At 40.9% G+C, this 12,001-nt stretch overlaps 1 protein-coding gene across 1 annotated transcript in view; it reads left to right on the top strand.

Moving 5' to 3' along the window:
- The window catches only part of LOC130409896 (filamin-B), a 59,808-nt gene extending 47,807 nt beyond the window's left edge, over window positions 1-12,001 (top strand). Inside the window, 14 exon segments of the mRNA XM_056734095.1 lie at window positions 385-513; window positions 613-786; window positions 868-1,026; window positions 1,099-1,302; window positions 2,590-2,742; window positions 3,197-3,319; window positions 6,134-6,400; window positions 6,478-6,615; window positions 6,703-6,818; window positions 8,716-8,848; window positions 8,933-9,109; window positions 9,889-10,107; window positions 10,799-11,002; window positions 11,080-12,001. Coding sequence (XP_056590073.1) covers window positions 385-513; window positions 613-786; window positions 868-1,026; window positions 1,099-1,302; window positions 2,590-2,742; window positions 3,197-3,319; window positions 6,134-6,400; window positions 6,478-6,615; window positions 6,703-6,818; window positions 8,716-8,848; window positions 8,933-9,109; window positions 9,889-10,107; window positions 10,799-11,002; window positions 11,080-11,267 — 2,384 coding nt within the window. The 3' untranslated portion in view covers window positions 11,268-12,001.

Here is a 12,001-nt window from a genome sequence, read left to right as displayed (position 1 = left end):
AACATAGAGTATGACATTTATGGTTCAAGTTTTACACAATTCAGAGAAAAAAGCACAAATAAACAAAAGGAATTTAAAAGCATAAATTGACTACAGATTCATCAGTTATTTTTATTTTGTTGATTCTCCTGAATCTTGTCACTTTTTTGCTCACGTGCTGTCATTTGTCCGACATCCTTAAATTCTTCTCAACACTGAGCATCAGTTTACACTCCAAACTACACAACATGAATATACAATCTTTTATATGTCTTTAATAATATATTTTAATAAAAAGCATCCCTTCTGGCCACTATACTACTACTATAAATCTGCTTAATACAGTTGTTATCTTTTTAAAAAGTGGTTTTGTTTTCAATGTTTTTTATTTTGTGTCTTTTTTAGAAAGTCCTCTGCAGTTCTATGTCAACCATGCCAGTAGTCCCAGTGTGAGTGCCTATGGACCGGGTCTGGTGTACGGTACCACCAATAAAACTGCCATGTTCACCGTCTACACTGAAGATGCATCAGATGGTGTGTAACACGAGGACACACGTCACATTCACTTTGACCGACACTGATGTCAGTCTACTTTTAAAAAAGAGCTAATTTTTTTTTGTTTTGCTTTGTCAGGTGGTCTTGATCTGGCCATTGAAGGTCCATCTAAAGCAGAGATCAACTGTGTTGATAATAAAGACTGCACCTGCACAGTCACATACCTCCCCACAATACCTGGAGACTACAACATCCTCGTCCGATACAACGACAAACACATTGCGGGAAGTCCATTTACAGCCCGCATCACCGGTGAGACTCGCGATCATCCATCTGTGTGCCATCTCCGATAAGATCAACGTGGTCACATTTTGTCATGTTTGTTGTGTACAGAGGACAAGAAGAGAAAGTCTCAGGTGAAACTGGGCTCGGCTGCAGATTTCTCTCTTGACATCAACGAGACAGACCTCAGTCTTCTAACGGCGAGCATCAAAGCTCCTTCGGGCCGCGACGAGCCCTGTTTACTGAAGAGACAACCCAACAATCACATCGGTACGTGTGCGTTCTTGAATCTCGATGGCGCTCTCGTCTGCGAGCTCTGATGACACGTGCCGTCTGTTTTAGGTATTTCCTTCATCCCGAGAGAGGTCGGAGAGCACCTGGTGAGCATCAAGAAGAACGGTCTGCATGTTGCAAACAGCCCCATCACTATTATGGTGGTGCAGTCGGAGATCGGAGACGCCGGGAGGGTGAAGGTGTTCGGTCAGGGTCTGGTGGAGGGACGCACCTTTGAGATGTCCGACTTTGTGGTGGACACACGTGAAGCTGGTGAGAGACGGTTCTTTGTCGTTTTATAAGTGTGCAGTTATTAATGTGCATTTGTTGCTATTGCTTGTACTTTGCTTTGAAAAAATTTAGATTTTGCAGTTTGCAACTGTTAAGCAACACAACCTCAAACATCCACAACTCTTGCATTGTGAAAGTTTTGCAAAAGCAACGACTTTCGCTTTAACTACAGATGTCAAAATGTAGTTTTAAATGTACCATCCATATGTTAAATCTTCATAGTAATTGATTTGACATTGTCACTTATGAATATTAATAATTTGTGACACAAAAAGTGTCTAAAATAAAGATAATTGTTCTTTACCTTGGACAATCATCATTATGACTCAGGAATTAATGATGTTTTTTGATTTTTCTGCTGAAACTCTCATAACCGAGTGCATTATGTTGTAATGAGTAAAATGAAAATATTGTGAAAAAACTAAAATACAGAATATTCATGTATAACAAATATGATGAAATAGTGGAGGAAAGAAATGTCCAGGAATAATTTTCTCATTCTCCTAAAGATAGAAACACATCTAATAGTACATTTTAAATGGCGAATTCGTTAACAAATTACTTTTTCTAGTTAAAAACGTAATATTCTCTTGTCACGCTGTGTACATGACGTTTTCCCTTCTCATTACCAATGCAGGTAGTATAATATTCTACTAAAATATAATTCGTTCATGTCTTATTATGTATGATTAATAATAAAAAAGTTTTGAATTGGTTGACTTTAAACATTTAAATCGTTTGTTTTGAAAGAATATAAATGGAATTTGCTGATACAAGTGTTTTTATGAAAATTATGATTGACATGAGAATCAACCGGTTAATTTTTTATTTTCCTTTTTTTACTTATACTCGTATTCAGTCTATGGTTAGTTTTGGTAAGCGATAAACAAACAATGTGTTTGAGGTTCCGGCATTAATTTCTTCTTGGTCAAGAGACGATAATTGTCCAGGTTCAGTGGTGTTAAATTAAATCTTTCCATCCCCAAAAGGCCACATTTAATCAATTTGAAGTACGTAAGCGTTACATGGACCTTTACTGCCAAACGTCTGGATCTTAATGATGTTGTTTCAAGCACTCGAATGGATTTCATTGACTATCGGTCAGAATCCAAACAAAGGAGTTGTGAAAGAGACTTGTGAGTGCAAATGAGAATGAAAATCGATGTAATTGGGTTCACAGCAGAATATTTCACAACTACATCTTGCACATTGGGTTCATTTTGCTTTCTTGTCATTGAGTAACTCTAAATCTCTTCATTGTGTTTGTAGGTTATGGTGGTTTGGCGTTGTCCATCGAGGGTCCCAGTAAAGTGGACATTCAGACCGAAGACATGGATGATGGCACCTGTGGAGTCTCATATTGTCCTTCTGAACCTGGGACGTACATTGTGTCCATTAGGTTTGCAGAGGAGCATGTGCCAGGTAAGAACCCGTTCATGAAGCAAGAGCCCTGAACATCAGAACAACACCCGCAAGAAGAGCATAACAGTTTTTACACACTTCAACATCAAAATCACAACATCTGCAGACAATTGATGCTTTTCTCACGACTACATTGATTTCCTGGACATTTTGTTTTGACTTTTAAAAGCCTACGGTGATTTTCACTGGATTTATAACGTCAAGTTCATGCAGGTGTAGATTATGAAGATATCTACATAAACATGAACACTTGAGTATAATTCAAACCTCATGCTGTCTGTCTGTAGAATAAATGCCGTTTATATTAAGCAGTGACATTCAGAGATATCCAGTCGTCGTGTATATTTGTTTCATTGATCAAACTACTATGATGATGTTTCTGTACATGAAGTTTAATTTGATAAGTTTACACAGCTTTATCTGAACAGAAAATGTTTTGTGTTCGTGTTGACAGGAAGTCCATTTAACGTGAAGGTGATAGGTGAAGGTCGTATCCGTGAGAGCATCACTCGTCGCCAGAAAGCAGCTTCCGTCTCAAGTGTTGGAAGTGTTTGTGATCTCAACCTCAAGATCCCAGGTACACACCTCTCGCTCTCGCTCTCAATTTTTTTATTTAAGTGTGCTTTATTGGCATGACAAAATGTACATTTCATATTACCAAAGCATTTGCAGCTGGGCTGTTTACAAATAGTGCAAGTATGTATACAAACGAAAAGACAGATAATAATAATAATAATAATAATAGTAATGCAAAAAAAGATAATAAAATAAAAGGCGTGATGTGTTAAAGTGGTTTATAATTTATGCCAATATATAAAACGGAAATAAAGTTTCCAAAATAGCCCCGTATACCCTAATATAATGCACTGTTTGACATTATTAAGTGCACTCAATAAATCCCATGATGCATCATAAAAAGATTGCACAAAAGATGTACGCTCACGGCTAGCTGCTAGCCATCTATCGTGATCTCTCTCGCCCTCTCTCTCGCCCTCTCTCTCGCCCTCTCTGATTTAAGTTTAAATAGATTTATTAATATTATCGGTATGGTTAAAAAATTCTTTAATTTTTTGTTGTTGGTGTTTTGAAAATGTTCATATTTACAGAAATACCCATTAAGTCAAAGCATATAGGAATGATATTAAAATCTATGAGTACTTATAAGTAACTCAATAGCCATTTTGTGCATTTCTGCAGTGTTTTGCATATTTCCTGGTCTCTCTGTCTCTCTCCTTTTGCTCTTCTGTGTATCAAAACGATGAATGATTGAGGTGGAATATCTCTAGTCTCGTGTGAAACCCACCCGTGCTACTAATAATTGTCGTTTGATCATGAACGGGCCTTTTGTGTTCATGACTGTCTGCGAAACACCTGACATGTTTATCCAGTGGGTGATTGAGAATGATCTGAAATCAGACAGGACTGATTTAATGTTTTATTCCTAGTCACATCTTTCTCATCACATGCTTCTATTTGCCCCGCCTCTTTTCTTCTGACATCACCCATGCCTTGAAGACTATCCGTGAACAGTAACCTGTAGCCAAGAAGTCATTTAGATTAAATCCAGCTTTTTTAAATCCACTTTAATGATGAATAACATGAATCAATTCCTTAACCTTTGCCACGTTTCCTTCAGGCTAAACAGCAGAACTACATCTTAATATCCACGACTGAAGTTTTCAATTTGACATTAGGCATGAATTATTCACAATTTTTGTCTGCTTCATGTCGAGTCTCGCTTTGTCTTGTTATTTACCATAGGAATTAAACTTTAATCTCAGGCCAAAAACACATTTGAGTAAAGTCTCAGAGTTTCTTTTACACGAGTAAAAACACATGGTGTTCATTCTGAATGTATTTCGCTGCGTCTCGGTTGTGATTTCCCTGTAGAGCGGTTGAGTCGAGTGCAGATGTTGCCGCAGGTTCAGCCGTGTGTCTGTGGTGTATACTGCATGATGCTGACACACGTCTCGCTCATCACTCATAGTCGAGAATCAGTTTATTCAACTTTTTGTTTGTTTGATAACATTAAACATATTGTGGATATAAAGTCAGGATGCCACGTTAACCATCGATCCATTTCTAAACACTTACCTTAACATTAACATTTTAATACTTCACGTTCAGTGTTTTGCATGAATCAGTGTTTGGCTTTCCTTCACGTTTGCAAACTTTTCTCACATTTAAACGGAGCGGCTCATGGTGTGAATAAGCTCTATGCTCAGATTGAGATCATGTGAACTTCAGCCACGCGTGATTCATCGTCAGAATTTATCTCCGGTATTGAGAGTGAAGTGTAATGAAGGTTTCAACGCGGACCACACAGACCGCCAACATCCCCCCCGTCTGATGTCATGTGTGAGGTCATCAGATCAGAAATGAGCAGATGACGGAGATGTCATTCTCATCGGGTCTGGTTTTCATTTCACGGATGTTTATTTTGGAACATGTGCTGGATGAGGTTTATAACTCACGGACACCTCCAGTGTTTCTCTGAAGGTCTGAATCACGCGAAACCTTCAAGAACGCGTCCAGCTCGTGTTTCAGCTCAAAACACAAATGCCTTTTCACTGTAATACAGTACACTGTATGAAATCGATCTGATGCGCTCATGACATCTCTCTCTCTCTCTATCCTACTGTCTTTCCCAACTATGCTGTTTTTCTCCCATGATGCATTGCCTGTTCTGTCTTTTCTCTTTCCTCACTGTTTTCTCTCTTCTCTCTGTCGTCTGATTCTTCAGTGACCTGGTTTCTTCTGGCTCTGGCTCGAGAGCTCCTTTCACGCGGCGTCTATCGCTCGCACTGCTCCATGTGGCTCGGGGTCAAAGGTCAGACCCTCCCCGCGTCTCCACGTACCATGAGGTCGACGTGCTTCATCAGAGTCTCCGTGGCACCCTCGAGCCGGCCCTGCGGTGGGCTGGAGGGTGCGTTTGAGCACTGAGCATGCGGACGATGAGGTTGGCAGAACGCGCTTGCTCTTGTGTGTTCGCATGAATTAAAGCTGCTTTTTCTGTTTCTCAAGAGCTCCACACAAATTAATAGGATCATTTACTCGTGTCGTTCCAAATCCCGTCCGTCTGTGGAACACACAAGGTGATGTTTCACCGAAAGGATATTAAGTGACTGACTGAGGAAGAGTGCGGCAGGTTTGGAACGACATGAGTGCGAATAAATGAAGACGGGATTTTCATGTTTGGCTGATTTGCTCCTTTAATAAATCCCAGACTCCGTACTTGTCATCGCTCTGGTATGTTGCGCTCTGTGCTTGCGAAATCTTCCCTGAAATGCAGTTTGTGAGAACCGTCAGAGAGGTCTTCCCCCCCCTCACCTCCCCGATCGCTTCATCTGCTCTCCAGAATCCTTCTTCAACTTCCTCCTCTTTTCTTTAGAAATTGACGTCCATGACGTCACGGCTCAGGTCACCAGCCCGTCGGGGAGCACGGAAGCTGCTGAGATCGTTGCCGTGGGCAACCATACCTACTGCGTCCGCTTCGTGCCGCATGAGATGGGCGTGCACACGGTGAGCGTGAAGTACCGCGGACAGCACGTGCCCGGAAGCCCTTTCCAGTTCACCGTGGGTCCGCTGGGTGAGGGAGGCGCTCATAAGGTGCGAGCGGGTGGTCCGGGACTGGAGAGAGCCGATACGGGTGTGCCAGGTATGCACTGTCCTTCTTATTTGGCTTTTGAGTTTTGTCACATTGCAGGAAATTAATTTGTGTTTTTTTGTGTGAAGCCGAGTTTACTATCTGGACACGAGAGGCTGGTGCTGGAGGTCTGTCTGTTGCTGTCGAGGGTCCCAGTCGTGCAGAAATCTCATTTGAAGACCGGAAGGACGGGTCGTGTGGCGTTTCTTATGTAGCTCAAGAACCTGGTAGATATTTGCATTTAACCTTCATGATGTGCTGACCTCTCATGTGTCATCAATGTTCAGTAAAAACTCCTGATTTTCTATTCGCAGGCGACTATGAAGTTTCTATAAAGTTCAATGACGAGCACATTCCCGACAGCCCGTATCTGGTGCCCGTGTGTGCTGCGGTGGATGACGCCCGTCGACTCACTGTTACCAGTCTTCAGGTGAGACATGAGAAAACATCGCCACATGGGATGCATGTCCACAGCTATCACCATCAGCTTTCACAACAGACTTATCAAATCTGAGTTTTAAGAGATGTGAGGGCGTCAAGCAAACGTCTTTAATTACAATGTGCATACTCAGTCTTCCATGAATTCATCATCAACAAATAAATAAAAAATTGAAACATTTACATGGACAAAATTTTGTGCACCAAACAAATATCGCTCAGTGTATGAAGTATGTAAGCCGCAAACTGTGCATTCTGTGCAGAAAAAGTCTATATCTATATTCACTCAAGGTATCACAATATACTGGCATTGGCAATAACTGTGATTAAAAAGCTCAAAGATATTGTGTTAATTCTACACATATCGTTATATTGTAAACCGCCCAGCACCATTTAAAATTTAGCCTCAGTTGTTATAAACTTTCTCTCTGCCTCCATACACTTGTATTCTGTGTGTGCTTCGTTGACCAAATACAGACAAAACACAAAATGAACAACATTTAAGATAATATTCACAGATTATGTAATCGTGATAATGTCCCAATAACACCCCTCAGTTACGATAGCCGTGTAGTAAAAACGATATTGTGACAGCCCTGATGCACACATTTCTGACAGAACGGGAGGTGATGTTGCTATCAGACTAACGCCCCGTTCAGACCACCAGCGACAAAGCAAAGCGAAGTCATACGTTTCAATGGCGAGCCAGCGACATTGACCGTTGGTGACATGAAGTGACGCGACCGAGATTGGATTTCCTCAACTTTATGCAAATGATGAGAGACTTTTGGGAGCGACTACCAATAGTAGTAAAGCAGCAGAGCTCAGATGATCTGTCTCTCATCAGTTACTGCAGGGTTTGTTTATAAATGTTGCTAGAGCTACCAAAGCTAAGAACGCCTTCTAATGACCTCGTAGAAAGAGATTAGCGACACGGTCACTGGCGGTCTGAACACACAGTAAGAATTCTTTTTAATCGGGAACATGTCTATGCATTAAAATACTGTCTCTGTAGATTACTCTGGGTAGCTAACTGGGTTTTAGAGCAGTTAAATAAATTCAGGGCGTTTTCTGTATCAGATGTCCAAGTTGAGTCTCATCTGAGAGATGTTACCACACTAGAGTGTATTTGAAGACCGTTTGTTGTGGAAAATAAACAAGAGCCTCGGACTAAAAGCATGAAATAAAAACATGTGGTATAAGCAAGAGTAGCTGAAATAATATATCGTCATGCTGTCTAGATCAGTGCTTCTCAAATTATGGGCCCAGGCCCTCGGGGGGCCCACGATGGATCTAGGGAGGCAGAGATATTGTGGCATTTTATGAAATATAGAAATTTATCATAACATCGGAAAAAAAATACGCCCAACAACCAAATAAACTGATATTCCAGTAGTGTATAACCGAATTCTTAGTAAACCAAAAACAAATTCACAGTTTAAGATTATAAATCTTTATTTGGGGAGACCGCGGGGGCCTTACAACGAAAACGTTTGAGTACCACTGATCTAGAGATAGTACATACCCACTTTCAATAGCTGTTGGACATGAATCATTATTGTGTGGATCCTCGGGTGTTTCTCTTGTGTTTCATTTAAAGACTTTTAACAGAATCAGCCGTTTCAAAGCTCACAGATGGATCAGTTAAAGCAGAGAGAGGCAAACCATCGCTGTTAGAAACTTCTAGAAACCTCTGTAAAGCGCTGTAAAGTTTCTTCTCTGTAGAATAGCAAAGGCTGTAGTTCTTATAGTGTGTGTGTTCCTCTCAGCTTTAGTTGATCTTCTGTGAGTTCAGGTAAGATGTTTATGCATGTGGTGCACTGAAGCAGCCCCCTTCCCACAATGCACCGCCTCTGTGAGAGATGTTCTGAACTGCGTGATGTTCACAGGAATCAGGTCTGAAGGTGAATCAGCCGGCTTCATTCGCCGTTCGTCTGAACGGGGCGAAGGGCAACATCGATGCTAAAGTCCACAGCCCGTCTGGAGCGCTGGAGGAGTGTGTGGTGTCTGAACTCGAACAAGGTGAGACGTCACAGCCGATTAGACTTATGTTCCCGATTCAACAGGGGTTGTGGCTCTCTGGATAACTGATGTGTCGTTCTCTAGACAAATACGCCATTCGTTTCATCCCTCGCGAGAACGGGATCCACATCATCGACGTGAAGTTCAACGGCAGTCACATTCCCGGCAGTCCGTTTCAGGTTCGTGTAGGAGAGCCGGGTCAGGGTGGAGATGCGGGACTCGTCACTGCTTATGGAACCGGTCTGGAGCGAGGAACCACTGGTAACCTTCTGTGACACGATGCAAAAACTAAAGCCTGCACACGCTAGTCCTGTACAAGAATACTTTTTTTTGGATAAAAGTCAAACTGTTACAATTCTCATATGAACACAAAACGATTTGAACAGAGAGATCTTGGAGTCTCGAACCTGTTTCTCATGGATCGCATCCAGAATAAATAAGTCTTCACGACTGTTGTTGGAAACGCATGCAGGAAAAGGTCTAAAATTGACACGGACATTTGTTCTCTTTTAAAACTTGGTGAACTGCCAAAGACGCGATCAAAATGTGTAAGCCAATCCGAATCCATCACTAATGACATTTCTAAGATTTTGTAAGACAAAAGTTTGCTAGGCAACGGATCTGTTTATTTAAAAGCCGTTTCAAATGAAGAAACGGAGAGAGATAATGGCTGGAGAGAAATTTGTTTGCGAGTTAATGTAATGATGGCTCCAGTATGAAGAGCCACACAACTGTCATGCAGTAAAGGAAGAAATAAAAAAGTTTTACGATGTCCTGTGTCACTAAACTCCTGATGTTTCCAGTGTCTCAGCGTGAAACATCACACGGGATTTATATCCTGCGATGAAGATCTGCTTCACGTTTATCATCTCAGGAGCAGCTTTACAGACGCATAATGTTGAGAATGAAATACTGTTGTGTGTTTTCAGCCGTGTATTGTGCTGTACATTTTTACTCGCATCACAAAATAGACATTATCACATGACATCACTTTGCATTAGTTGTTAAAAAGTGAATTAAAAGTTAATCTTTCATAATAGGAAACCAGGCCGAGTTTGTCATCAATAACACCAAAGCTGGACCGGGATCTCTGGCTGTGACCATCGAGGGCCCGTCGAAGGTGAAAATGGAGTGTCAGGAGTGTCCTGAAGGATTTAAAGTTCACTACACTCCAATGGCTCCTGGAAACTACGTCATCACAATCAAATACGGCGGCCCGAACCACGTCACCGGAAGCCCATTTAAAGCTAAAGTCACAGGTAAAACATTGCAGAACCAAACAAGCATGAACAGATGCCAAATAAAAACACTTTCTCTCTCTCTTCCAGTCTCTATGGGTGTCTCTCTTTGAACTGAATGTTATACAAGTTGTCTTGATGTTTCATGTTTGTCACCTTGGAATTACAAGGTTCTATCTGACATTTTTGGTTATTCACACATTCTGTGATGTTTTGGGACCAAAAATGTTTTGTCTACAAAGTCAAGTGGAATGCAAAAACTTTGAAGCTCAATATCTCAGAACTGCTTAAAATGCTGGAAGAACCTTATCCTTCCAAGGCAAAATGTTTATTTTAGTCCCCTGCACATTTCAGTTCTTCTAATTTTACTTTTAATGATACATTTTAATCTTAGTAAGAAATATAAATAAAAACATGTTTTCCAATTTAGGCAGTCTATAAAGTTAGATTAACTTTTGTACACAACTATAATGAAGTCTATAATGTATATGTACATTAGAAATGGTCAAGTCAACAGGAAAAAATGGCTCCAAAAAATCACATTGTACTAAAAACTTCCAAGCCAACGACGCCGACAACTCAAGATTCATTTACGAAGTGTCTGAGATCAGAACACCTGTTGTATTGTGAATGTCTCATACAGAATATTGCTCTGCATTATGAATTTTCAATCCAGTTTCAGCTCAAACATTTCATCTGCGTTTCATTTCAGGTCAAAGGCTGGTGAACGTGACCAATGCAAGCGAGACGTCCACCCTGATGGTCGAGTCTGTGACCCGGTCGAGCCTCCAGAACTCTTACAGCTCATCTCCCAGAGCTTCATCTGACGCCAGTAAAGTCCTCGGTCGAGGTCCAGGTCTCAGCAAAGCCTTCGTCGGGCAGAAAGCATCTTTCACAGTGGACTGCAGTAAAGCGGGTAAGCGTATGGCTCGGTTGCACTTGGACTACAAGAACTCTTGATTTAGAAATCCTCAACCTGTGTTTGTTTTTCAGGGAAGAATATGCTCCTGGTGGGTGTCCATGGTCCTCAGACCCCATGTGAGGAGATCCTGGTGAAGCACACGGGAAACATGCAGTATAACGTCAGTTATGTGTTAAAGGAGCGGGGAAACTACGTTCTGGCTGTCAAATGGGGCGACGAGCACATCCCAGGGTCACCTTTCCATGTCACCGTCCCATAATCCTCCTTAGAAAGAGACACTACAGGCATATACAGAAGGCAACAGTCTCAATTCTGTTGACCTCCACACTTGATCAGGTTTTTGACTGGAATGTGGATGCATTATGATGGGAATGTTGACGTGTACATGTCTTCTGTTGGTTTCGGATCAGCATTGTGAGTTTTATTCATTGCTCGAATGTTTAGGAAATTCAAATGACCGTGTGTGAACAAATCGATGTTTTTTTTTTTAACTCGAATGTCTAATTACTACTGACACTTCATTGTCTTTAATTGTTCTCTTCCTAACATGCTGTCACTTTTAATGAACATACTAATGTTTCTATATCTGCGTTTAATCCCTATATGTGCAACGCTCATCCATCAAAACAGGTTTGACTAAATCAAGCACTTCTGTTTATTATTAGGGACATTTAAATTATTGCATATCAAGGTTTTAGACTTGATCACTTTCAATGGAAACACGACCAGAAGACGCTAAAATCTCAAAGCAGCTTTCAGTAAAGTCCTATTAATAGATTAATGCTAATCTTTCACATTCCTCAAACATGTGTTTCTTTTCATCTCAATTCTGTTAGTTTTGATACGCCAGTGGTGAAGTATTTTGTTTTAAAGGCAAGAGGGGAAATTTAATTGTATTTGTATTTGAGCCATTGGTGCCTTATTGTGAAAAACATTAATAGATTTGATGTACATTTGCTTATTAAAACAAACTGGAATAAAGTGTTAAATCTA

The sequence above is a fragment of the Triplophysa dalaica genome, chromosome 21, assembly GCF_015846415.1.
Source record: "Triplophysa dalaica isolate WHDGS20190420 chromosome 21, ASM1584641v1, whole genome shotgun sequence".
In the NCBI taxonomy this organism is placed as follows: Eukaryota; Metazoa; Chordata; class Actinopteri; order Cypriniformes; family Nemacheilidae; genus Triplophysa; species Triplophysa dalaica.
This window is presented reverse-complemented; position numbering and strand designations above follow the sequence as displayed.